Source organism: Sorex fumeus, unplaced genomic scaffold (genome assembly GCF_029834395.1).
Source record: "Sorex fumeus unplaced genomic scaffold, SorFum_2.1 ptg000009l, whole genome shotgun sequence".
NCBI classification, from domain to species: domain Eukaryota; kingdom Metazoa; phylum Chordata; class Mammalia; order Eulipotyphla; family Soricidae; genus Sorex; species Sorex fumeus.
In genome coordinates this window covers 4,068,200-4,095,429 of record NW_026606066.1, presented here as the reverse complement: position 1 = coordinate 4,095,429, position 27,230 = coordinate 4,068,200, and the positions used below count along the sequence as shown (strand labels likewise).

General features: G+C 37.9%; 1 protein-coding gene across 1 annotated transcript in view; it reads right to left on the bottom strand.

Annotated features, from left to right (window-relative positions):
* Positions 1-27,230, bottom strand: part of CNTNAP5 (contactin associated protein family member 5) — a 973,836-nt gene that overhangs the window by 362,089 nt on the left and 584,517 nt on the right. Inside the window, exon 11 of the mRNA XM_056110141.1 lies at positions 25,267-25,373. Coding sequence (XP_055966116.1) covers positions 25,267-25,373 — 107 coding nt within the window. The remainder of the gene's footprint in view (positions 1-25,266; positions 25,374-27,230) is intronic.

The following is a 27,230-nucleotide window of genomic DNA, read 5'->3' as shown; positions in this document are numbered from 1 at the left end:
GGACAAAGTAAAAGCTAAACAGATGCGGTGGGGGTATTGTATGTTTTATTATCTTTAACCATTTATCAAAGGAGGGGGCATACATACAACTCTGTGGTAATGCCAACTTGAAAGTTTTAATTTCATTGTCTCAGAACTTACTTGTATGCACAATACTACAGACCTAGTGCAAGGTTGGGGAAAACATGTCTTCTGCCTCCGTGCCTGGCTGTCCTCACCGGGGCCCCTTGGAGGAGGGTGGGTTGAGTTTCCCTCCTCACCCTGAGCAGAGCCCCGGCAGCTGAAGACCTCCGGTTCCAGCCACAGCCCTGCTTAAGACCACTCTCCACATGTTCAGACAAGCCTCATGCATGAAGGCACCAGCAGAGGAACCCAGGTGTGCGGGATCCGGGGCATAGATCTCCAAGCCTGCTCGGATTGGGACTGGAGCCTCCCCCACCCTCCTCCACCCAGATCCCCCATCTTCCAGTATGTAGGCGTTATACCCACAAACTGCCCCTGGCGCCATGTAATCCCATCCATGGCCAAGACCCAGAGACTATAAAACCCTGCTCGCGGAAACGCGCGCCCGTGACATCTTATTATCTAGCTCTTACTCTGAGAACCTGGCAGGCTACCAAAAGTATCCTGCCCACACGGCAGAGTCTGGCAAACTCCCTGTGGTGTATTCAATATGCCAAAAACCAGTAGCAATGATGGCTCTCATTCTCCTGACCCTGAAAGAGCCTCGAATGTGGCACTTTCTAAAAATCTCAGGGCTAGGACGAAGGAGACGTTACTGGGGCCTGCTCAAAGCAATCGATGAACAACAGGATGACAGTGATACAGAATTTATTTGTATGTGCAATACTATAGACCTAGTGCAAGGTAGGAGAAAACATATGTGACCTCAGAAGCTCAAATTAATGCCAAAAGAATCAAAAGATAAATTGCTTCTCCCTGTGGGGGTGATATATGAGCAGTGTGTTGAGAAAAAACTGAGAATTTTCAGTTAGACAAGTCAGAAAATACAGTCCAGGCAGGAAGACACAAACAAAATATCTGTCTCTCTCTTTTTCCTCTCTCTCTCTCTCTCTCTCTCACACACACACACACACACATTTAGGGACAGGAACGGGATAATAAAAATAATATTACACTTTTAATAAATGAAAAGCTTGTCAGAACTACTATACCATGGATTTATTTGAAACCGCAACTGGAAACTCTGATTTAGGAGGAATTCTAAACACTTATTCAGCAAAGAGACAAGGGTTATATCGTTAAGACAATAGAAAGGCATTGGAGGATTTAAAGATGAAGAATAGCCCAAACTAATATAATTCGTTTTAGAGAACAAGTAGCAGAACTAAATTTTATGAGAACCCTATAGTTTAGTTAACAATTTTCCTCTCCTAGTCTGTGATACTGTTAAAGAATCTCATGCAGTTCAAATATCCTGCCTCATTGCTGGATGTCCTTGGATTCTTCATTCTAAACCTCTCTGAATCTATGTTTCTCCTTCTGAATACTTGATTTGTCCCTCGCCAAGGTTGCAGTGCGAGATGATGCAAATATATATGAAGAAGGTTATGATCATATTTGTCAAAGAGATTTCATGCCCATTGATTCATGAATTTATCCCACTAGCAATAGGAAACAGATTGTATTCTTTCCCTAAATACAAGGCTCAACTTGATGAAATAACATGCCATAGGTCACAGTGTTACTGTCCTATAGAATTTTAATGGCTGAAGAAGTGTTTTCTGACTTTTGCATCTGAATTACAAAATCAAATGTTATTTTGCAAGATTCAGACTGATAGTACTGGGAATTCCTTTACTTCCTGGCAATTTTGATAGTCATGTTTGAGCAACTCCTTAAAATTAACTTGATATATTATATTGAGAAATCACAGTATTACTCTAATTCCCATACTGTTTATTATTTATTGAATTTATTTATTCCAAATGAAAACAAGAGTGGTTCAACTCAACCAAATGTATTTAATATCCTAGAATACACCAAAGTGTGTATTTCTTGTCACTTGTCACTTGTTGTCCCCTTGTTTATTGATTTGCTCCAGTGGGTGATGGTAATGTCTCCATTCATCCCTGTCGGATGATAGTGTAACCCAATGACGTATCGGGAGCTCTTTCAGTGTCAGGGGAATGAGACCCGTTATTGTTACGTTGCTGTTATTATTGCATTATTGTTACTGTTATTGTTATGTTATTGTGACAGCTCTGCTGTGCGGGCGGGAGACTCTTGGTAGCTTGCCAGGCTCCAAGAGGGACAGAGACTTTTTTGGTGGCCTCTAATCGTTATTACAGGTGTTCCCAGGAAATGCTGCATTGCTCTCTTCTAGAAGCTTTATTTTATTGTCGCTGAATATTGGCTGTTGATTAGATTACATGGTGCATGGGGGTGGGGGGACAATTTGTGGGTGTGGCTGCCAAGCTACTGGAAAACTGGGAATCTGGGTGGAAGAGGCCCAGCCCCCATCCGAGCAGGCTTGGAGATTTCAGCCACAGGCCCCGCATACTTGGAACCCATGTATTTCTATATGAATAATTTTCTATTGATTGAAATGCATTAGAAATAGGTGTTTATTGTTGTTCAAAGTAAATACCAATGGTTGTTCAAAGGAGAGAAAAACACAATTAAATTATCTCTGTAATTATCTTTCACATTTTGGTATCATTTGTTATTTCTACAGGCGTGGAATAAATTCAAAATCTGTGACTATGTTTCATACAATTTGTCAAACCACACTATCTGAAGTTAGTTTTACTGTAAGTTCTAATAATGAGGGAGGTGGAGAGAGAGATGGAGAAGAAAGAGGAAGGAATGAATAAAACAGTATGAGGATAATTACTGTTGGAGATTCTTAAATCACTGAGATGTGTTCATAAGAAAAAAAAAGTGATACCAAGTAAACAGAACAATTCATTTCTCCCTGATAGAAATTTTTTTTCTTTTATTAGTGAAACACCATGAGGTACAATTGTAGACTTACAAACTTCCATGCTTGGGTTTCAGTTCTACAATGATCAAGTACTCATCCCTCCACCAGTGCCCATTCTCCACCACCAATGATCCTAGTAGCCCTTCCTCCCCCACAACCCATTCCCCCCACTACACCCTGCCTCTATGGCAGGGCATTGCCTTTTGCTCACTCTTTCCTTCAGGGTCTTGTAGTTTGCAATAGAGGTATTGAGTAGCCATCGTGTTCCATCGTGTTCGGTCTACTTTCAGCATGCATCTCGCGTCCTGAGCGAGTCCTGCAAACATCCTTTACTTGGTGTTCCCTTCTCTATTTAAGCTGCATTTTCCCCCCAGCATGTGCTGCAGGCTTCCAAGCCCTGGACCTGACCTCCTGCTAGTTATCTCAAATATTCTTGGGTGTTCCACTCCCGTTCTGTTACTTTATATTCCCCAGATGAGTGCAGTCTACCATGTACAAAAGTAAGATCAAAATGGATTAAAGACCTCCACATCAAACCGGAATCCATAAGGTACATTGAAGACAAGGTTGGCAAAACCCTCCACGACATTGAAGCTAATGGTGTCTTCAAAGATGACACGCCACTGGCCAAGCATGTGAAAACAGAGATAGACAAATGGGACTATCTTAAACTAAGAAGCTTCTGTGCCTCAAAAGAAACAGTGACCAAAATAAAAAGACAGTCTACAGAATGAGAAAGGATATTTGACCAATACCCATCCAACAAGGGGTTGATATCAAGGATATACAAAGCACTGGTTGAACTCCACAAGAAGAAAACATCCAAATCCTTTAAAAAATGTGGTGAAAAATGAACAGAAACGTTCTGAAAGAAGAAATCTGAATGGCAAAAAGGAACACGAGGAAATGCTCTATATCACTAATCATCAGGGAGATGCAGATCAAAACAACAATGAGATATTATCTCACACCACAGAGACTGGCCCACATCCAAAAGAACAAAAGCAACCGGTGCTGGCGTGGATGTGGCGAGAAAGGGACCCCCCTTCACTGCTGATGGGAATGCCAACTGTTTCAGCCCTTTTGAAAAGCAGTATGGACGATTTTCAAAAAATTAGAAATTGAACTCTCATTTGACCCAGCAATATCACTCCTGGGAATATATCCTGGAGAGGCAAAAAGTACAGTCAAAATGACACATGCACTTCTATGTTCATTGCTGCACTGTTCACAATAGCCAAAATTTGGAGAAAAAAAGTGCCCAAGAACAGATGACTGGCTAAAGAAACTTTGGTACATGTACACAATGGAATACTTCGCAGCGGTTAGAAAAGATTAAGTCATGAAATTTACATACAAGTGGCTCTACATGGAAAGTGTCATGCTAAGTGAAATGAGCCGGAGAGGGACAGACATAGAAATCCTGATAGAAAATTATTGTTTAAATTTTTTATTTATACTTACTTGGATAAAACATTTTAATTTTATTTCTATAAAGTTATATATGTTTATATTTTTAAGAGAAAAATAGTTATCATTTCATCCACCACCAAACTGCCAATATCCGTACGCCTTAGTTCAATATCTGCCACTCTTTAGATGCATTCCACCTGATCTCACTTTGGCAACTAAAATTCTTCATGGTATGACTGTCATCCCCTTGTTAATAAGTTTGCTTGAGTGGGTTCCAATAACATCTCCATTCGTCCCAGACCAGAGATTTTAGCAGCTTCTCCTTACTCATCCTTCCCAACAGTGCTGTATTGGAGGCTCTTTAAGGGCCAGGGGAACGAGACCTTTTATTGTTACTGTTTTTGCCATTTGCGAATACGCCACGGGGAGCTTGCCAGGCTCTTCCATGTGGGTGGGATACCTGAGTTCTCCAAGGGGGACAGAGCATTAGTGGCCGCATGCTCCAGGAGATTCTGCATCACCCTCTTCCAGGAGATTTTTATACTCCTCAATCAGAATTTAACGGATTATTTTCATTAGATAGTGATTTTTCATTTGTTCAGTCCTTCCTTCCTTCCTTCCTTCCTTCCTTCCTTCCTTCCTTCCTTCCTTCCTTCCTTCCTTCCATAACATATGAGGAATGCTATTTTATATGTGTCTTTTTCATTTTGGGAGGATGTTAGGCTATAGCCAAAATTGCTAAAGATATACTCATATCTTTGTTCAGGAGACACTCCTGGCAGTACTCAAATGACGACATGTAGAGCTGTGGATCAAACAAGGCTTGGACACGTTATTCCCCATACTTACCTCTGGTTCTTATCTTTCTCCTCTTGCATTTCAATTGCATTACCTCCAGTTCAATCCATGTTGTAGTAAAATGCAAAATTCAATATTCCCATAGTTGAATAGTATTCTTTTGCATATATGTACTACTTTTTTTAACCTTTCATTGTCTTTTGGAACTTAGTTTCTTTCTGACTCTTGCATACTATGCTATAAATGCAGTTTTTAAATTACCAATTTTCTGTTCTTTAGATGAATAGGGTTTCAATGTGTATATAATTTTCATATCAGAGGTCTTTCTGCTCTTTGAAAGGGTACCTAGGTAATAAAAATGCTGGATCATATCGTAGAATTGTACTTAACTTTGTGAGAAATCTTCAGACTTTTCTATGGAGGCCGAACCAGTTTACATTGGTCACCAACACTTGCAACAGTGAATGAGGGCTACTGTTTTCTCCGTTTCCCTAACAATGCCTGTGCTTTCTGGCCTTCAGAAATAGAACATTCTCTATAGTACATGCTGATATCCCATTTTTTTATTTGTACTTATGTGACTTCAGTGGTCATTATTTTTCCATGTGCCTGTTGGACATCTGTATGTTTTCTTGAGCATGTGTTGAAAGAAACAGCCTCACTTTCTCCTTTGCCCACTGTCATTTGAGGTTTGTTTTAGCTGACTTAATTCTAACATTTTACATACTCCTGAAAAGCCCTGGCCTCTCTCTGAGACTGGGTAGTTTATCCTAAGACCATAAAATCTGACCCAGATATTGGGCTCACAGGAGACTAAGAGGTAATTGGGGCAATATCTGGGTATAGGGTAAAATATAAAACCTAAAAGTTCTTTGGGCAGACGGCAGGGGTTTGGGAAGGTGGGGGTGGAGGGGGCAGGGATCATTCCTGGCAGTGCTCAGGGTTTAGTTCTGACTCTGAGCAGTCTCAGGGACCAAATGGAATGCTAAAGATTGAATCTGGGTCAGTCTTGTGCATGGCAATGTACTACTGCTCAGGCCCCTAAAAGTTTTTAAGTAGACAGACAGTTCCCCTCAATCTAAGTGAAAGTGAAATATATTAGTCTTATTTTAGCAACACAAGTAGGCCCAAAATCAACCAAACATTGCTAAGAAACTAAAATAAATACCCTGAAATTTGATAAGTAATGCAAATATCCAATATTCCTATAAAACCTCACAAAACTAGCCATGATTAACTTAATCCTAAAGTACCTTCCTCCCCTTATAGTGAATTTCATTCTTTTCTACTTCTTTCCAATGAACTTTTCTATTTTCTAAGCATATTCGTTACTGAACATTTTTATTGTTGAAAATATTGAGAAATATATTTCTCAATCTCTTCATTTTTGATTTTGTATGGGGAATTTTTTCTAAATGTCATGATTGGAGCTATGAGTTTTACATATTCTTGGATATTAGCTTCTTGTCAGACTTAGGATGTGTCACTATTTTATTTCATTTAATAGGATGATTCTCAATTTTAAAAATAAAATGGAAGAATTTTTTAGAGTAATATAGAAAAAGAAAAAGAGAGAGATACACATTCAAGAGAGAACAAGAAATTCTCAAGAATGAGTCAGGGTGGATGCCATTACATACATAATAGTATTTTTAGTTGTGTAGATGTTTAACTTAATATAATTCTGTTACTTTATTTTTGTTTTCCTTGCCAGTGGAGTCTAATCACCCACAATATCACAGAAATAAATATCATGGAGTGTTTCGCCTATGTTTTATTTGGTGTATTTTAAGGCTTAAAGTCATCTACCAGTCTTTAATCATCTGAATTTATTTTGAAATAATGATCCAGTTTCATTCTTTTGCATGTGATAGTCTAACTGTTCCAACACACTTTAAGAGATTTTCCCTTCTTTATTTTTTTTTCTGGGTTTTTGTCACAAATGCTCATAAAAACTGTCCATTATTTCTGAGCTCTTAAATGTATTCCATTGATTTATGCCTTTACTTTCATTGTAACATCATAATGCTTTTACTACTATGCCTTCATATTCTAGTTTAAAGTAAGAATGCAATCCTCTCATTTTTTTTCCTGTAGATTGCTCTAAGTATTAAAGACTTACAAATTTCAGTAATGTTTGAAATAATCTCATTGAACTGTTGATATCTATATAAAGCTGTAAAATGTTTAGGGTAGGATGCTCATTTTAACAATGTTCATTTTATCAACTAATGAAAGATATATGTTTGCATTTTATTCTCTCTGCTGTTCTTTCAATGACTTAGAAATTTTAAATATGTTTTTCATCTCCCTAGTTTTATGTTTTTTTATGCCCCTGTATAAATTGTTTTCCAGATATGTAATTATTTTTGGTATGATTGTAAATTAAATTACTTTTATTATGGTCAATGACTTGCACGTGGTAAATTGTTGTATATAAATTTTGTAGCCTCATTAGATTATTTTGGTCTATTATTTATAACATTTTCTGGAGTACTTAGAGGTTTGTGTGCATATTATTTTTGCCATCAAAACTAGTGATAACTCTTTTTCTTTTCCTTTTTGTATATCCTTTATTTCTTTTTTCTCCACCCTTCTTGGAGAGCCCAGCATGCTACTGAGAGTATCTCGCCTGCATGGCAAATTCTGGCAAGCTACCCGTGATGTATTCGATATGCCCAAAACAGGTGTCACAATTTGTTGTGAGATGTTACTGGTGCCCACTCAAGCAAATAGATGAACAAGAGTGCTACAGTGCTACAGTGCTACTTTATTACGATGACTAGGACTTCCAATGATATGTTGGCAACAGAGGTGGAAGTGGACATCCTTGTGTTTTCCTTAATCTTAGCAGAAATCTTTCCATTTTTGCATGAGTGAATGAAGTTAGCTGCATCTTTGTCATTTTCAAAATCTTTTTGTGAATTATTGTTAATTCAATAATTAACAATCATTTTGAAAAAGTAGTAACCTGGGGCAACATATGATTTGAATATTTCTATTAATGATCTGTTAATTAAAAACTACTTCTCAACAGAATCCCAGCAGCCACAACTCCAGAACTCAATCATCACCATGCTCACTGCTGATCTTCACAGGCTTGGGACAAGCCCCTCATGCACGAAAATGAATCTACTGAAAAACTCAGGTATGTGGGCATTGTGACTAAAACCTCCAGACTCCCACAGAGTAGGGAATGGGCCCCCTCCTGCATCTCTCTATGCTTCTGGCTGGCTGGCAGTCACACCCATGAACTGCCTCTGGAAGTCATATCAGCTCATTGATGGCCATGATCCAGAGAATCACAAATTAATCTCAGAAGAGAGCCTCTGGACCCTAAAATCACCATCCAGTTAAAAACTTAACTCCAGCTCTAGAACCCAACTTTGCTTTTTAGAATTACTAGAGCTTGTGGCTGTGATATCTCATACTTTATGACACTGATATACTAAGAGTAGTACATATATATGCACAAAGGCTCAACCTGTAACAACATATTAGTGATCTCTTATACATGGATATAATGGATCCCTTATACAGTGGTATAATCACTCGAAAGGGAGATACAGCAGTTTTCACACACTTTCCTCTAAGGAAACATTTTGCTCATTTTTAGTGGGCTATTCACAACAAACTATACAAAGTAAATTATTTATCAACTGCCTTTGGGGCAGGTTTGGGTGGTGGTGGGAAAATTCGAAATAATAGTGGTAGGAAGTTGTAATGGTGATGGGATTGATGTTGAAATATTGAATGTAATAAATTATTGTCAAGAACTTTGCAAAAATAAAATAAATAAAATTAAAAAAAACTAGTTCTCTACTTGTCTTTCTTTTCTTGTTTTGAGTTAGAAAGTAGAAAAACTTATTGAAAAGTAGAAATGAAAAAAGAAAAGGAAACCCTCATATGTGTGGAGGAATTAGTATAGGAATACGTTCTACCTTTTCACTTTTTTATTCATAATTTTTTTCATAGTGTTTTCATTGTTGCCATTATCAATCCTTAGGGATTTATTTTTACCCAGATGAATTTATTTTTGTGTTTTTTACTTAATTTTTTAAAAATATATAAACCTTTTAACACACACATATATATACATATATGTATAAATAAATATAAATGTGCATACATGTATTCATTTATTTATGAAGATCATATGTATATTTATATAACAGAGGTAAAAATATATATACATATATACATATATGCATATATATGTACACACACACCAGTTAATAGTTTCCACGAATCTCCTCAAGGGATTTGCAATTACTTTATAGTAGTCATTGTTTAGTCAAACACTGTGTTTAAAAGTTAACTGACAGATAATAGCATCTACTTAATCTCCTCTATATTTTCAAATATTAGTAACATGGTGAAGGAATATTAAATTTTCCAGGAATCAAGAAAAATGATTTGGGGGGATTATTTTATTTAATCCTACTAATGTCTAGTAGTCTCATTTCTAATATAAGAAAGGTAAAGTACATAGAGATCACATAAATTGTCTTAGGTTATAAACTTTGTAAGTTTTGGTGAATTTGGCATTAGAAATTAGAGTCTCAGACCTAGACAGACCTGAGGACTCTTTATTTAAGTTTAAAGGAGAGTATATGTATGCATATATATGTTTATATACATATGTGTGTATATATGTGTGTGTGTGTTTGTGTATACATATTCTGATCTCAGATTACACTTTTCAGTAGTTGTAGACTTGCCCTGGTTATTTCTCAGACCTGAAGACTTGTTTGTTACATTAGTCATTCATGAATTTTTCCAAGTGAGAAAATTAGAAGCCACCTCTCTCTTTGCTATGTTTGATTTGTCTTCAAGTCTATTTGATCCACTTTTAGATCTGGCTTTCAAATAAATTCTTTTCCCCTACTTTGTTCTGACCCATTTGTTATTCACACAATTCCAAATAGTATCTAGTATCTCTCCTTCATCTCTGTATCTACCAACTTCATATATTATCTATAAAATAGCCAGTTATTTTCCATAAAAATATTGGTAAAAATCAAAACATGAACAAACACCATTGAATCATTTTCCAGAATTTTAATAAGACCAATAAGCCATACTAGCATCAACAGGATCAATGGAGAAGCCAATTATTCAACACGTCACCATCTTCTACTCCAAACTCATTTCATGCTTCTTCCTCACATGGTGATCTCTGATTCTCACTATGCTAGATCTATCCTAGCCATATGATGCTTAGTGTTCCATTACCTTTCTATATCAAGTTTACCTCATCTTTTCTTTGATCATGCTCTTTCTCAACTTCAAGTCTCTGCTCAACAATTACTTATTTTTAAATTCCATTAAATTCACCTAAAACATGATAGCACTCTTGCTCTCCTAAACTGCACTTAACTGTCTGCACCTATATCATGTTTCTACATGTTTTTCATATAGCAAAAAATTAATATCTACGGAAAGTGGTGTTGTAGTCTCAAACTATTATCGCATTACTGTCAATGTTTAAGTCTGTAAGTTTGTTGTTGTTGTTGTTGTTGTTGTTGTTGTTTTTAATTGCATCACCTTGAGAGCAGTCACAAAGCTTCCGGGTTTAAGTCTTGGTCATACAATGATGAAACACCCATCTCTTCACCAGTACATATTTTCTACCACCAAAAACTTCAGAATAACCCCCATCCCACACCCTCTCCCTACCTGTGTGGCAGACAATTTCCACATTACTCTCTCTCTAATTTAATTACATTCAATATTTCGACACCAGACCCACCAATATTATTTGGGATTTTACTCCAACACTCAAATCTGTCGAAAAGCCAACATTAGACAATTTGTTTTCTATTTCTGGTTATGAATTGCATATGATTTTGGAACTCTGAAGTTTAATTAATTAAATCTGGAGGGATTTCTGCTAAAAGCCCCTGGGTTCCGAGATTTTTTTGAGTCTCTGGGATCTTGGCCAGTAAGCCAAAGTCTGTTACTTTTATGTATTTTGCCAACTCATTAGGTACATGTCTGATTAAGAAATGGGAGTTCTTTCTGATGTGCATATTCGTTGATCACTAAGAAATGACTCTGTCTCCATTAACTTTTTGAGACCCGAGTCAGTGTTGTTTGGTACAAGTTTGGCAACCCTGGCCTTTTTGTGGAGGATGTTTGCTTGAAATACTATATTACTCTGTTTTAATTGGTGTATTTAGGCCATTGGCATTGTATGAAATTATTATCATGGAGTTTTGTACGATCTTTCTGTAGAAGTTTGGCATGTTGGTGAAATTTGTCTTGTCTTAAAGTAGCCCCTTCAGTTCTTGAAAAGTTGGTTTTGCTATCAATTTCTTCAGCTATTGTTTATCAGTAAAGTTCTGTATTGATTCTTCAAATCTGAATGAGGCTGGGTGAAGTATTCTTGGTGAGATCTTCCTTTCATTTTTCATTTTTCTTTTCACTATCTCCCGACCCCACCCTTACATTGTCTTTGGGCCCACAGGGTCTCATTTGATGAATCTTTTGTAAATCTTAAGGGTGCTCCTTTATATGTAATTTCCTTTGTTTATCTTGCTGTTTTCAGTATTATATGTCTATGGTTTTTATTTTTTCTGATTAGGATGTGTCTTGGAGTGTCTGTGTACATGCATTCCCAAACGAGACTTCTCAGAGATGAGTTCTTTGACTTTGGTGGTTGCTTCTTCATTGGAATTCCCTTCCTGGGCCTCCAAGACTCCAGTGATTCATATGCTGTTCTTGAATTCATCCAAAGTTCTATTGTCTACTGTTAATTTAGGCTTTTTTTCCATCTTCTTCTGTTGTCTAGAGGTTTTCTGTATCTCATCTTGGAGTTCATTTTAGGTGTGGTTGGTGTTTGTTTTGGATTGGGAGGTATTACGCAGGCTTGTCAGCAGCGAAACACTTCTAGGAGGCCCAAACAGTGCTCTTCCCAGTCTGGGAGACTTGTCCTTGCTAGACTGCAATTGCCTTGGCTGAGACCTGTTCAATTGCTGGTGCTCACCTGGGGATTCCTCAGGGTTTGAGAAGAAGCAGCACAGCTGTGCCACAGGCTGGTGCTGTCCCCTGCCTCTTCCCTATCTTCTTTAGCAATAGATTATTTTGTAGTGCAAAAACTTTATATTCATTTAGTTTCATTTGTTCAGTTTTTCTTTTATTTGCCAGTTGAGTTGAATCATTGAAACTCCTTAAGTCAGTACCATTGGGTGTTCTATATTTTCTTCTATATGTTTTATAGACTGGGCTGGAGGGATAGCATAGCAGGTAGGGTGTTTGCCTTGTACTCGGCCGACCTGGGCAATCTGGGTTCAATTCCTCCATCCCTCTCAGAGAGCCCAGCAAGCTACCAAGAATATCTTGCCCACATGGCAAAACCTGGCAAGCTACTCATGATGTATTCGATATGCCAAACACAGTAAAAACAAGTCTCATAATAGAGATGTTACTAGGCTCGCTCGAGCAAATCGATGAACAATGGGAGGACAGTGCAGTACATGTATCATTAGACAAGGAGCTACATACTATCCTGTCCTTATAAAGGCTCACAGTAAGCTACACTAAATTCACTTAATCACTTAACTTCCCGTTAGTCGTTGATTTGCTCGAGCGGGCGCCAGTAACGTCTCCATTTGTCCCTGTCGCGTGCTAGTGTAGCCCAATGGTATCTCTTCGCTCCGGGAACATGGAGGGCCTCAAACCGATCGTTCATGATCTTGACAAAGAAGTCTGACCATCTGGTAGGTGGGCGGCCACGCGGTCTCTTGACATCCCGTGGAATCCAATCAGTAACAGCTCTAGTCCAACGGTCGTCTTTAAATCTCATTACGTGACCAGCCCATCTGATTTTCGACACCTTGGCATATGAGACAGCGTCCCTGATCCTTGATCGTCGAGGGATGTCAGAACTCCGGATTCGTTCTCTCATTTGAGTGAAACGTGATATTCCAAGCATAGCTCTTTCTATTCTTCTTTGGGAGACCTGAATGGCGTTCTCATCTTGTTTGCATAGGGCCCAGGTCTCTGAGGCATATGTTAATGCAGGAAGAACAGTGGAATCAAAGAGATGTGCCTGGAGCCGGAGGTTCTTCATCCTCTTAGCTATTTCCTCCACGTTCTTGAAGGCGTTCCAAGCCGCTCTCTTCTTCCTGCTCAGCTCGGGTGCCAGGTCATTTCTCATGTTGACCTCTCGACCTAGGTACACATAGCTGTTGCATTCGGAGATGGTCGTTCCATTGAGAGCGAATGGGGCGTCAGGAACAAGGCTGTTTCTCATAAACATTGTCTTCGTAAGATTCAGCTGTAGTCCTACCTTTCCACACTCACGGTCAAAGTCGGCCAGCATTTGTGCCACTTGGCTGATGTTTGGTGTTATTAAAACAATGTCATCAGCAAAGCGGAGGTGGTGTAATTGCCAACCATCTATCTTCACTCCCATTCCTTCCCATTCCAGTCGTCGCATGATGTTCTCGAGGGTGGCACTGAAGAGTTTCGGTGAAATGGTATCACCCTGCCGCACCCCTCTCTTGACATCAACGATCACAACTACAACTGGTCTCTCTAAATTATATTTATATTTTTCTTCTTAGTTAACTGTTTCATCAATTAGATAATATTATCTCTATGTCAAAAATTCTTAGGAGTTGATAGTGTACACATATTACTGTATTATGGTATATATTATATTTACTATATCATTGTATATTTAATTCCATCTATTTGAAATTAAAATTGGAGTAGGAGAATTAACATGAATAAAATATAATGACACAAATGATTATAGATAATATGGGATATAGATTCAATATCTTATTACTAGTTTTCCTTTTCTTTTTTTCTTTAATCTAACTACAGCTGAGAACATTTGCTTGTTTCATTCAGTGTTGGAGATAAATTTTCTTTAATTCTTAATGGCAAACCAAGTATTATTAGGGTAAGAGTGGACCTGAGCTAAAAGATATGAGTGATGCATTTAAATAAACCTTGGATTACCAGAATTCCCTGCCCTTTCCAACCTTTCATTCCAACTAAAAACGGTCATGCAAGTAGAGAACCATTTACCTGCTGTTAAAATAGCAAAAGTGTTATCCCTCCATAATGATTACTGTAGAGGCTGATAGCCAGACAACTTGATATGCTTCCAATCAATAACTGGCAATTGACTGTTCAATGGGAAAAAACACTATATTAGACTTGTGAGAGGAAGAAATCTGACATCTTTTTGCCAAGTTGAAAAGTGAGCTAAAAGGTATTGTTAGGATGTCAGAGATGGTGTGCTGTGAAAAGGGATTAGTGAAGCTAAGAAATGGTGAAGATACACTGAAAGGGTCCAGGTGAATGTCATCAGACATAGATATTGAACAGATTAAGGGCAGTACCATTCACTCAAGATGTACAGGAAATGAGAAGTACTTGCATCATTGAGTCCATTCAACATGAAAGTAAAAGTTAAATGTGTAGTTAATGACATCACCTCGGATTTAGTAATAGTATAAAAGTCTCTAGAGAAACACCTATCCCTACTGTAAGTCACCTAAAAATTTTTATGCATCTGGAATTTACTGTAAGAAACAAGAATTACCTTCATTTAAATACACATATTTTTATAGGAATACATAGTCAGTTTTATAAACCATAGTAAACAATTTTGGCAGAGAGGGTAAAACAAGATCTCAGAAAATAGTAATCAGAATATAAGCTCTAACAATGCTTTGGGAAAACCAAGTTGAATGTGAGTCACTATTCTTAAAAAATATTTCCTTTCATCTTAAAAACAATATTTTATTATATAGCGGCATTCCTGAGACTAGCAAAAGACAATAAGAATACATGAGGTAAAATAATACATAAAGGTAAGTGTTATACCATTTTAGCACACCAGCAGACCTGGTCCAGAGACGCCCAACTGAATCCCAAAATGAATCAGTGCCCCACAGAAATTTCTCTGGAACCCAACCATTCACAATCTAGGATTCCAGAATTGTGCAGCCATGGCACCCATGATATTCAAAATGAGCAATGGACAATAAATGATCTAGCATCTGCTCCCTGACAGGCAGGCTTGAATAGTGATGGGAAAATTCAAGCAAAACATAATGCCCAAAAGTAGAGAGAATACTGGGGCAATTGCCTGACATGGAGGCAGGGTGAGGACTGGGATTGGGAGGGTGTGGATATACTGGGGACACTGGTGGTGGAAAGTGTGCGCTGGTGGAGCGATGGATGTTTAATTATTGTATGGCTGAATATCAAAACCGAAAGCTGTGCAACTGTATCTCACGGTGATTCAATTAAAAAAAATTAATGTGGAGTTCATGCCCAATTCAATCAGTTTAATCAATGGTTGAATAAATAGCATTACTCCCACATTAAAAAAGATAAGTGTTAGCTAAAGTAATAGTTATTTAGAAGTAATATAGGTTCCTATTCTCCTAGAAGAAACATAGTATTTCAATGCTTGAATGAAGGCAAAAAGTCATTAAAATTGACTGTCATGTAGTAATTAAGGTGGTATTTAAGGACAGTGCAATAGAATATAAAATAACTTTGATTATATTGAGAAGTTTAGATTTTCTCTAATGAAAAGTATTTGATAGGAATTTCAGGAATGAATATATCAAACAATTCACATTTTATTTTCTTTTTGTGTTTTGGGGGCACACAGAGCAGTTGTCAGAGATTACTCCTAGCTCTGTACTTAGGAATCACTCCTGGTGTGCTTAAGGAGCCATATGGGGATCTAAGCCAAGGGATCATGTTCAAGGAACATGCATTACCCACTATATTATCTCTCCACCCCAAAACAATTTACTTCTCTTTATTGATCTAAGAAAGTAATTACCTTGACCCCAAACATACTATCTACGACAACCACTATATCTTGGTTCTTACTAGTCTCTGTTTCCGGTAGATTTCTATTACTTATATGTATTCTGGGCTGGAGCAATAGCACAGTGGTAGGGCAATTGCCTTACAAGCGGCCAACATGGCCGACCTGAGTTCGATTCCTCCGCCCCTCTCAGAGAGCCCAGCAAGCTACCGAGAGTATCTCACCCGCACGGCAGAGCCTGGCAAGCTACCCTTGAGGTATTCGATATGCCAAACACAGTAACAACAAGTCTCACAATGGAGACGTTACTGGGCCCGCTCGAGCAAATCGATGAACAATGGGAGGACCATGATATGTATTCTAGATCTACCTATCTCTTAAGTAATCTCATACTACTTCCTTCTGAGATGATTCATGGTTTTTCTAAAATCAAACCTTTCTTACCTCTCATTCTTCTATAGGTGCCAATTTCTTTTATATTAACTCAAAAATCACAATGTATCTTAAGTAATATGACTATCATCAGTTAATCACCAAATTCATGAATAGATATTAGTAAATGCCTTGCTAATTTAAGAAAGGAAATGACATGTCATGTTTAAGAATATGACATCCAAATTCACTCCACTCAATTCCAAGATCTTCCCTTTAGCAGTCATGCCATCTTGGGGCAGTTACATAAACTTTTGTACCTTAATTGTTTCTATAAAAGAAGGTAGTAATACTAGTAATTTCACTTTATCATTTAGAGCACAATTCCATCTTTAAACTCCCATGATAACAATTTCCTTTAAATACCAACAGGTTTCTAATAAAATAGCCATGAAATATTATGGCCAATATATATCCTGAGATTCAGTTTAGATTACACAAACTTTGGGGCTGGCGATATAGTACAGAAGGTAAACTGGTCTCTTTGCATAAAATGACCCAAGTTTGATCCCTAGAACCTCATTGGCTCCCTGCAAAGTGATCCCTGAGCAGACAACAGGAGCAAGCTTTCAATGTACTCAAATACCATCCAAAGCAAAAATAAAATATTTGATTTGATTTGAGGTTTGGGGCTACATATGTTAGTGTTTAGGATATATTTCTAGTTCAATGCTTGGGCATCACTCCAAACAGTGCCCAGTGGACCAGGAGATACCATGTATAGAACCAGAGCCTCATGTATGCAAATCATGTACATCGATCTATGAAGCTATCACGCCAGCCTTTCAAAACATTGTTTTACCCTCATTTTTTCCTCTGAAAATCAGAATGCAACATAAAGGGAAAATAATATAATTAAAACAACTTGCATACATGATATAATATGTTCTATAACAGTTTACAAAAAGAGCTATAATTTTGGTTTTTGTTTGGTTTTTGGCCACCCCAAGTTGTGCTCATGCTATATTTCTAGCTTTACACTCATGGATCACTCCTGGTGGGGTACAGGGAAACAAATGGGATCAGCAGATTGAACACAGGTCACCTTCATGTTCATAAAGTGTCCTACCTATTGTATTTTTTCTCCAGCTTCAACAGTGATGATCTTACATTTCTTTTTTGGCATGAGGAAATCATCACAGAGTGTAAAGAAATTGCCCACATACTTACTGATCACTTCACTTTAAACAAGTGGTTTTGAATAATGTCTGTTTGAAAAGTACACAAACTTGCATACTTTAATTATGTGTCATCAGGTAAAGAGAAAAGGAGTTTGAAATATGAATTTAATAAATCTACTTTAAAGAACAAACAACTGTGTCTAATTGGAAATCTAAGTTCTGTAATTCCTTAGTGAATCTACTGGGTATTTCCCTTTCACCATACCCTTTTTTATTCCCAAAGACTGAACTGAGAATTTAATTTTCTTCTCTCAATTAGTTCCGTTGGTTCCTCTTTACTAAGAAGTGACAGTAATGAAAAACTCAAAGAAAGGAAAAGAAAACAAAGCATAAAAGGCTTCTGAAAATGACTGATTCAAAATCAACAGCTTAAATTATAGATTCCTTATAAATCTGAAAACCTTGCATTTACTATTATGATTGTGGAAAATAACTTTTTTTCAAGAAAAGGTACAACAGCACCCCAGGGGTATCACAATTTCCACAAAACCAAGATTGTGAACAAGCACATTTTGCTTTTACCTGAAGCTATTCTGATTTAACGTCTGCATTTTCACAACTTATATCTCAGATGTTCCACAGGTGCGTCCATACTGTTGTGGAAGGAGGAAACATCAGGTCCTCGTTCACTTATTTCAAAAGTGTCTCAAAACATGGTGCTCACCCAATTAGGAAAGGTGAAGAGATTATTTAGAGAGAAGACAGAATTGTGGATTGCTCAGGCACCCAAGACATGCTTGCCAAACCTCACAATCACCCAAGTCCCTCTGATTTTTCCTGGCTTGATGCCCAGAAGAAAAGAGAAGGTTAGCAATCTTGCAGCCCAGAGAGGAGTCACTGAGTGATTTCACAGAAACAAGAAAGAGAAGGTGCTAAAAAAATGGTGATTTTAAGGCTTGGTATGTTTTGTTTCTTGCTCATCAACTCTTATAGTGTTCTTTTTAAAAATCAACACCTCACCTCCATCAATTTTCAACTTCACACTTTTTTTCTAAAGCTGAAAATTTTCTATTTTTATCTTCATGGGATGGAGATAAAAGAGACTAGCATCCATTGAGATAAATATTTCAAAATATTATTATTGCTTGAGAAAAAATGAAAAAAATGTTGTAATTGATATAGGAATGGTCTATTGTGATTTGATGATACTTGGACAAGTGTTCACATATGTCTTCTTCAGAATTCTTTTATCTTACTATAAAAGTGATGATCTCTCTGAATTTCTAATAAGATGATTGATATTACAATCCTGTATGTACTATAAGTAAACACAATTATTCACTATTTAAGGTCAATAACTAGGTACCAGACTCAGCATTTATAAATTAGTATCTACTGGAAATATTAAATAAAATCATGGTTTTTTAGAGGTCAGAGAGGTAGTATAGGGGTTAAGATGCTTGTCTTAGGTTGCCCACTATCGCCACTTCTATTCAATATAGTACTGGAAGTCCTGGCCATTGCAGTTAGACAAGAGAAAGGTACAAAGGGAATACAGATAGGAAAGGAAGAGGTCAAACTATCACTATTTGCTGATGATCTGATACTATACTTAGAAAACCCTAAAGACTCTACAGAAAAGCTGCTAGAAACAATAGGTCAGTTTAGTAAAGTGGCAGACTACAAAATCAACACCGAAAAGTTCATGGCTTTCTTACATATAAATAATGAAAAAGAAGAAATAGACATTAAAAAATTCCCATTCACAATAGTACCTCAGAAAATCAAGTACCTCAGAATCCACTTAACCAAAGAGGTGAAGGACCTATACAAGAAAAATTACAAACACTAGTTCAAGAAATAAAAGTGGACACTAGGAAATGGAGACACATCCCCTGCTCATGGATAGGGAGGATTAATATAATCAAAATGGCAATACTGCCCAAAGCACTATACAAATTCAATGTGGTCCCTATCAGGATACCCACGACAATTTTCAAACAAATAGACAAAGCACTCCTGAAATTCATAGGGAACAATAAACCCCCACGAATAGCTAAAGTAATCCTTGGGAAAAAGAAGATGGGTGGCATCACCCTCCTCAACTTCAAACTGAACTACAAAGCAGTAGTAATTAAGGCAGCACAGTACTGGGCTAGAAAGAGACCTGCTGACCAATGAAACAGAATTCAATATTCTCTCACAGACCCCCAGATATATGACCACTTAATCTTTGACAAAGGAGCAAGAAATGTGAAGTGGAACAAGGAAAGCCTTTTCAACAAGTGGTGCTGGGAAAACTGGATGGCTACCTGCGTAAAAATGAACACTGACCTCTGTCTAATGCCAGGCACAAGAGTCAGATCAAAGTGGATTAAAGACCTCAATATCAGGCATGAATTCATAAGGTACATAGAGGAAAATCTAGGCAGAACTCTCCACGACATTGAAGCTTAAAACATCTTTAAGGATGAAACAGCACTAACCATGCAAGTGGAAGCAAACATAAACAAATGGGACTACATCAAACTAAGAAGCTTTTGCACTTCAAAAGAAGCAGTGACCAAAATATAGAAAGAGTCCACAGAATGGGAAAGAATATTTACCCAATACCCATCCGATAAGGGATTAATATCCAGGATATACAAGACTCAGAGACTATAAAACCCAGCTCCTGGAAGAGTACAGCACAGAGTCTCCTGCCCCCGTGCCTGGCTGTCCTCGCCAGGGCCCCTTGGAGGGGAGCGGGTTGAGTTTCCCTCCCTTCCCTGATCAGGGCTCTGGCAGCCGAAGACCTCCAGAACCAGCCACCACCATGCTGAGACCACTCTCCGTACACATGAAGCTACTGGCAGAGGAACAAAGACACGTGGGTCCCGGGGCTGAGATCTCCAAGCCTACTCGGATCAGGGCTGAGCATCCTCCACCCAGATCCTCCAAATTCCAGTAGGCGGGGGTCACACCCACCAACTGGCCCCCTGGCGCCGTGTCATCCCATCAACGGCCAAGACTCTGAGACTATAAAACCCAGCTCTCGCGGCCGCGTGACATCTTATTATCTCATTCCTACTTTGGACATACTGGCAGGCTACCGAATGTAACCTGCCCACATGGCAGAGTCTGGCAAACTCCCTGTGGCATACCCAATATGCCAAATACCAGTAACAATGACGGGTCTCATTCTCCTAAAGAGCCTTGAATATGGCACTTTCTTAAAAATCTCAGGGCTAGGATGAAGGAGATGTTACTGGCGCCTGCTCGAGGCAATCAAATCGACAAATACAAGACACTAGTAGAATTGTACAAGAAAAAACCTCCAACCCCATCAAAAAATGAGGGGAAGAAATAAATAGAAGTTTTCTCAAAAGAAAAAAATGCAAATGGCCAAAAGGCACATGAAAAAATGCTCCACATTGCTAGCCGTCAGGGAGATGCAAATAAAAACAACAATGAGATATCATCTCATACCACAAAGACTGGAACGCATTCAAAAGAACAAAAGCAACCACTGCTGGCATGGATGTGGGGAAAAAGGACACTCTTTCACTGTTGGTGGAAATGTGCACTAGTCCAGCCTTTCTGGAAAACAATATAAACAGTCCTTCAAAAACTAGAAATTGAGCTTCTATATGACCCCACAATACCACTTCTGGGAACATACCCTGAGAATACAAAATAAGCACAGTAGAAATGACATCTGTGCCTATATGTTCATTGCAGCACTGTTCACAATAGCCAAAATCTGGAAACAACCCAAGTGCCCTAGAACAGATGACTGGTTAAAGAAACTTTGGTACATCTACACAATGGAATATATGCAGCCCTCAGAAGAGATGAAGTCATGAATTTTGCTTATAAATGGATAGACATTTCATTGAGAGTATCATGCTAAGTGAAATGAGTCAGAAAGAAAGGGGCAGACATAAAAGGAATGCACTCATTTGTGGAGTATAAAACAATATAGCATGAGGCTGACACCTATGGATAGTAGATACATGGGACAGATAGATTGCGCCATAGGCGGGAGCCTGCCCCATGAGCAAAGGGGAGAAGGCAGCTGGAACTGAGAAGGAATCACTAAGAAAAAGATGATGGCTGGAGGAATCGGTTGGGATGAAAGATGTGTGCAGGAAGTAAATAAAGGACCAAACATGATACCCACTCAGGGTCTGTATTGGAAAACATAATGCCCCAAAGTAGAGAGAGATTATGAGGAATCATGTCTGCCATGGAGGCAGGGGGAGGGTAGGAAAGGGGAGGTATACCGGGGATATTGGTGATGGGGAATGTGCACTGGTGGAGGGATGGGTGTTTGATCATTGTGTGATTATAACTCAAACATGAAAACTTGTAACTATCTCACAGTGATTCAATGAAAAATAAATAAGTAAATAAATAAATAAATAAATAAACAAATAAAAGATGCTTGTTTTGTACACAGGAAAGCCTATTTTGATCACTGGCAGCATATATAGTCACTTAAGCACCAGCAGGAGTGACCTCTGGGCACGGAATTAGGACTAAATTCTAGTACCAGCAGGTGTGGACCAAAACCCAAGAAAATTAATAAAAGGATTATTCAAAAACTTGTACTTTCAGCTTAAAGTCTTCGTCATTATTCGTGATTTTTTCCCCATAGAGTCCTGTGTAGAAATATGATCTAGAGCAATACAGATGTGTATATATTCGAGAACAGAGCAAAGTAAAATTTCAAGCTAGTCTATCATAGGTTAGTTTTTTACTTATATTTTCAAATTGATACGTAGAAAATACTAAATAAAATATTTCACACAAAATTAAAGATTGTTGGGTGGGATGGGCATATGGGGGAATGGGAGGGATACTGGGATCCGTGGAGGCGGGAAATGGGCACTGGTGGAGGGATGGGTATTTGATCATTGTATAATTGAAACCCAAGCACAAAAATTTGTAAGTCTACAACTGCACCTAATGGTGTCTCACTAATAAAAATTTTAAAAAAAAAAGAAGATTGTTTCCACAGACCACTCATGATAATAAACGAATCCCATTAGAGCTGGAGAACTCTTTCTTATCTGACTTGACCAGACTCCTCTATGGTCTCAGCTGGTAAATTCTATTTTCTAAGATATAGAAGACGCCACAGAGTGGCAAAGAGATATCCAGGAACAAGAATGTTTTGTTGTGTTGTATTTTGCTTATTATGTTTTAGTTTTTGTGGGATCACGCTCAGTAGTGGTCAGGGCTTGCTCTTGGCTCTTCTCTCTGCACTTCTGGAAGGCTTTTGGGGAGTGTTTGGGGGGTGCATATATGGTTCCAGGGATTGAAAATGGATCAGCCACATGCAAAGCAAGCATCTTGCCTGCTGTCCTATCTCTCTGACCCCGTGAATATTAAGTGTTCATCCTGAATCAAAGTTTTACTCTAACCCAGTTGGCAAAGCCTCTGTGAATCTGTGAATATAATTTCACCAGCAGCAAAAAATATATAACTAATTAAATAAACAAAAGCAAAAATTATGAAAAGTAGAAAAAAAGAGGACAGTATTGCTGCAGTCACCTGAAAACCCTTCAGCCTTGGTTTAGATTTTATTCCTAAATCAAAGGCCTGTCTCTTGTAAACTTTCTTTTAAATCAGTTTCAAATTTCATTTTTCCTGTGAAGTTTTTGCCAACTATAGGAGAAAACAGCTTCAGATAATAATTCCTCAATAATCTTACAGTCATTGCATACAGTTTGCCATACAGTTTTCTAAATTGTGGCTTTGAAATTTATTAGACTCCCTGAGGCAAAGAAATAGGAGAGTGGGTAAGGTTCTTGCAGAGTATTCACCAGTATTCACCAGATCTGGGTTTGATCCCTGGTGTCCCAGAGGGTCTCTAGCACTGATGGGAGTGATCACTAAGCATACAGTCGGGAGTAAACCCTGAGCACTACAGAAACATTTTCTACTCACAAACACTTATAAACCCAAACTATTATATGCAGCACTAGGCATAAAAGTATACATAACAACTAAAATACTTACCAAAATTAAATCAAAGATACTTTTCTAAAATCCCTATATTAAGGGCTGGAGAGATGGTACAGCAGAAGGGGGCTTGCCTTGTAAACAGCCAAGCTGGTTCATTTCTGGCAAGGTGCATAGTCCCTAAGGACTACAAGGAATCCTCTGAATACAAATCTGGAAGTAATCTCAGAGCATGACTGGGTGTATCTACAGAATCACCCCCTCCCCGCCCCATACAACTTTCACACCAGAAGGGCTCACAATCCATAGTTTGGATGTTTGGAGGATCCTCCCAGGAGGGGAGATGCATGTCGAAAGTAGACTATGGACTGAACATGTTTGCCACTCAATGCCTCTTTTGCAGACCACAACACCCAAAAGGAGAGAGAGAACACAGGGGATTGCCCTGCCACAGAGACAGGGGGGGTGGGGGGATGGGGGTGGGAGGGATATTATCCATGGTGGTGGAAGATGGGCACTGGTGGAGGGATGGGTATCTGATCATTGTATGATTGAAACCAAAGCACAAAAAATTGTAAATCTACAACTTTAAAAAAAATAAAATAAAGGGAAAATAAAATAAAATAAAATAAAATAAAAAAGAAAAGTTAGACTCTAAATTATTTTATTTACTTTGCTATAGATTGCAAGAAGACTATAGACTCAACAAGACTATAGCTGGAGAAAATTTCACGGTGATCTAAGACTATACACTTTTAGAAATAGGGGCTGAAATTATTTATCTTGTTTTAAATTCCTCATGTTGTTTTCTTCATAAACTCTAGCCTGCTTCTTTTTCTTTCATCTCTTATGATATCTTTTCACTTCACTGTCATGCTATTTAGCCAAGAGACAAATCTTGTTATTTTCATTTTTCTTTTGGCCTGTCATATTCCTTGCATAAGATCAGCTTGTTTTCTGCTTGAAACCATTCTGTCACCCAACACTGTCACATAGTCATCAGGACTTGTCATCAATAGATGCTTCTGCCATTGCCAAGGGATCCAAATTGCAATATATTTACCCTTGAAGTTAGATGTGTTCATATAACTTTATATGGCTACTAGAAAGTAAGTGAAAATAACATTTGCCACCTTTAAAGAAAAGCTTTTAAAATATGGCACTAATTTTCTTACACTTCATTATCCCTGATATGACAAAGTTCTAAAATGACAGAAACTCTAGGAACATTCCAGAATATGGACAATGTTGAAAATCAGGTAAGATGGTAATTGTTTCCAATGATATTTCTTAGCCCATAAGGACAATAAAATTGATTGAACAACTCTTCTTTGTCCACCCACAATTCCCTATATCTACCTCAACAGATATTCCCTTTCCTCCCTGTCTTCCTGACAGACCAAAATCCATATAAGAACATGAGAAAAATTTGTGCCCAATAGAGTGTTTGCATATAGTGATTCTCAAGAAACACATATACAGTGAATGAATAAAAAGTGTCCACCCAGGTGCAGGAGCAATAGCACAGCGGGTAGGGCGTTTGTCTTGCACGCGGCAGACCCAGGTTCAATTCCCAGCATCCCGTATGTTCCCCCCAGCACCACCAGGAGAGATTCCTGAGTGCATGAACCAGGAGTAACTCCTGTAAATCGCTGGGTGTGACCCAAAAAAGCAAAAAAAAAAAAAAAATCCACCCATATAAGAAACACAATTCTAAAAAAAAAATAACAAAATAAAAACTGGTATCTTAATATTTTTATCTTATTCAACTATGGTTAAACCATGAACCTACTCACAGTTATGGCAGGTGGCCCCAGTGTAACCTGTGTCACTGCAATTACAGTAGAAGTTAGTCCAGGACTGGGAGCATCTTCCTCCGTGTTCGCAGTAGTTTGGCAAACATCTAAAAGTAAATAAAGCAAAACCAAATAAAATTAACTAAATTAGTTAACATAAAGGTGGAAACAAAAATGTCTCACATTCAAGTGTATGGAGTGTAGTGGAAGCCAGATGCTAAAGTCTTACAACAAAGTCAGGCGTCATGGTAATAAATATAACTGTAGGTTGGCAAGAAGAATTGGTTTTACCTAGCACTACCAGATAGCTAAATGTTAAGAGCTAATTTAGGCAATTAAGTTATGCATTCCCACATTAGAATATATACTTATTGGCTTACAGCTAATATGAGGTGGCGAGAATCTGTAATCATTTTTATTTATCATGTAAAAATGTTGCTCTGAGGTGGCAACTTTACATCTTGGGATGATTCAATGATTTAAAGAAAAAGAAAAGAGAGAAAAAAATTATTCATGTTTTTATTTGGGGGGAAAAGCTATTTTAAAGTACATGCAAATTTTTAAAATATTTACACTTGCTCATTTAACATGCCAACAATATTATCTTTTTAACTACAAAAGCTCTAAATGATATTTTTATTCCCTATGAGGCCCAGTATTACTTTCCTGAAAAAGTATTTTATAGTACATATTAAAAACTTTCTGAAACATTTAAATAATATAACCAAGTTATCAATCTAATGACTGCATGTTCAGTATATTTCAAAATGTGATATGTATATGCTAGTTATCTTGATTCACTATGCTATCATTCACAATTCATTCAAAATAGAAATCCAACATTCAAAAAATTCTGCTGAGAGATGTAGTAAATAAAATTAGTGTTATTATATAAAACTATGCAAATATTAACAAAATAAAATGAGACAATATTAAATATAAATTCAGCATATGAAGCATAATCACATTAAAATCCAACAACATTATAAAAATGTTAAGAATGAAAGGAAATTTGAATGCCACTTGTACTAATAGGAGTAAAGAACATATTCATTTCTTTCAAACAGAGATCACATAAAAGAACTCATACTCACAAACATATATTTTTGTATGAATTCTAATCTCATTTCATCCATTTACTATAGAATATCTTTGGTTAATTCTTTCATCTCTTGCATACAACCACAAACAAATCACAAATCATCCTGTTATTCGTCGATTGCCTCGAGCAGGCGCCAGTAACGTCTCCTTCATCCTAGCCCTGAGATTATATTCAAGGCTCTTTAGGAGAATGAGACCCATCATTGTTACTGGTATTTGGCATATTGGGTACGCCACGGGGAGTTTGCCAGACTCTGCCATGTGGGCAGGCTACATTCGGTAACCTGCCAGTTTGTCCAAAGTAGGAATGAGATAATAAGATGTCATAATAAGATGTCGGGATGTCGCTTCCAGGAGCTGGGTTTTATAGTCTCTGAGTCTTGGCCGTTGATGGGATGACACAGCGCCAGGGTCCAGTTGGTGGGTGTGACCCCCGCCTACTGGAATTTGGAGGATCAGGGTGGAGGATGCTCGGCCCAAATCCGAGTAGGCTTGGAGATCTCGGCCCCGGAACCTGCGTGACTTTGTCCCTCTGCCATGCTGAGACCACTCTCCGCATACATGAAGGTACTGGCAGAGGGACAAAGTCTTGCATACACAATTCTAAATTTCTATTTAGCAGGCATAGTTGAAACTGAGATAACCTGGCAAATGCTCAATGTTTGTGGTGAACAGAATGAAGAGTAAAAGGCATAATAATGCTGAAATTCTCAAAAGTAATCTAAAGAGGGGAAATATGTCCCATGAATTTAAAAGGGAAGAGGGTGTAAGCAATGAAGTTACCAAAGTTGTATAATATAATAAAATGCTCGTTTTAGAGCTGCTGAGAATATGAGGAAAGCAAAAGTGAGATTATTTGCCCT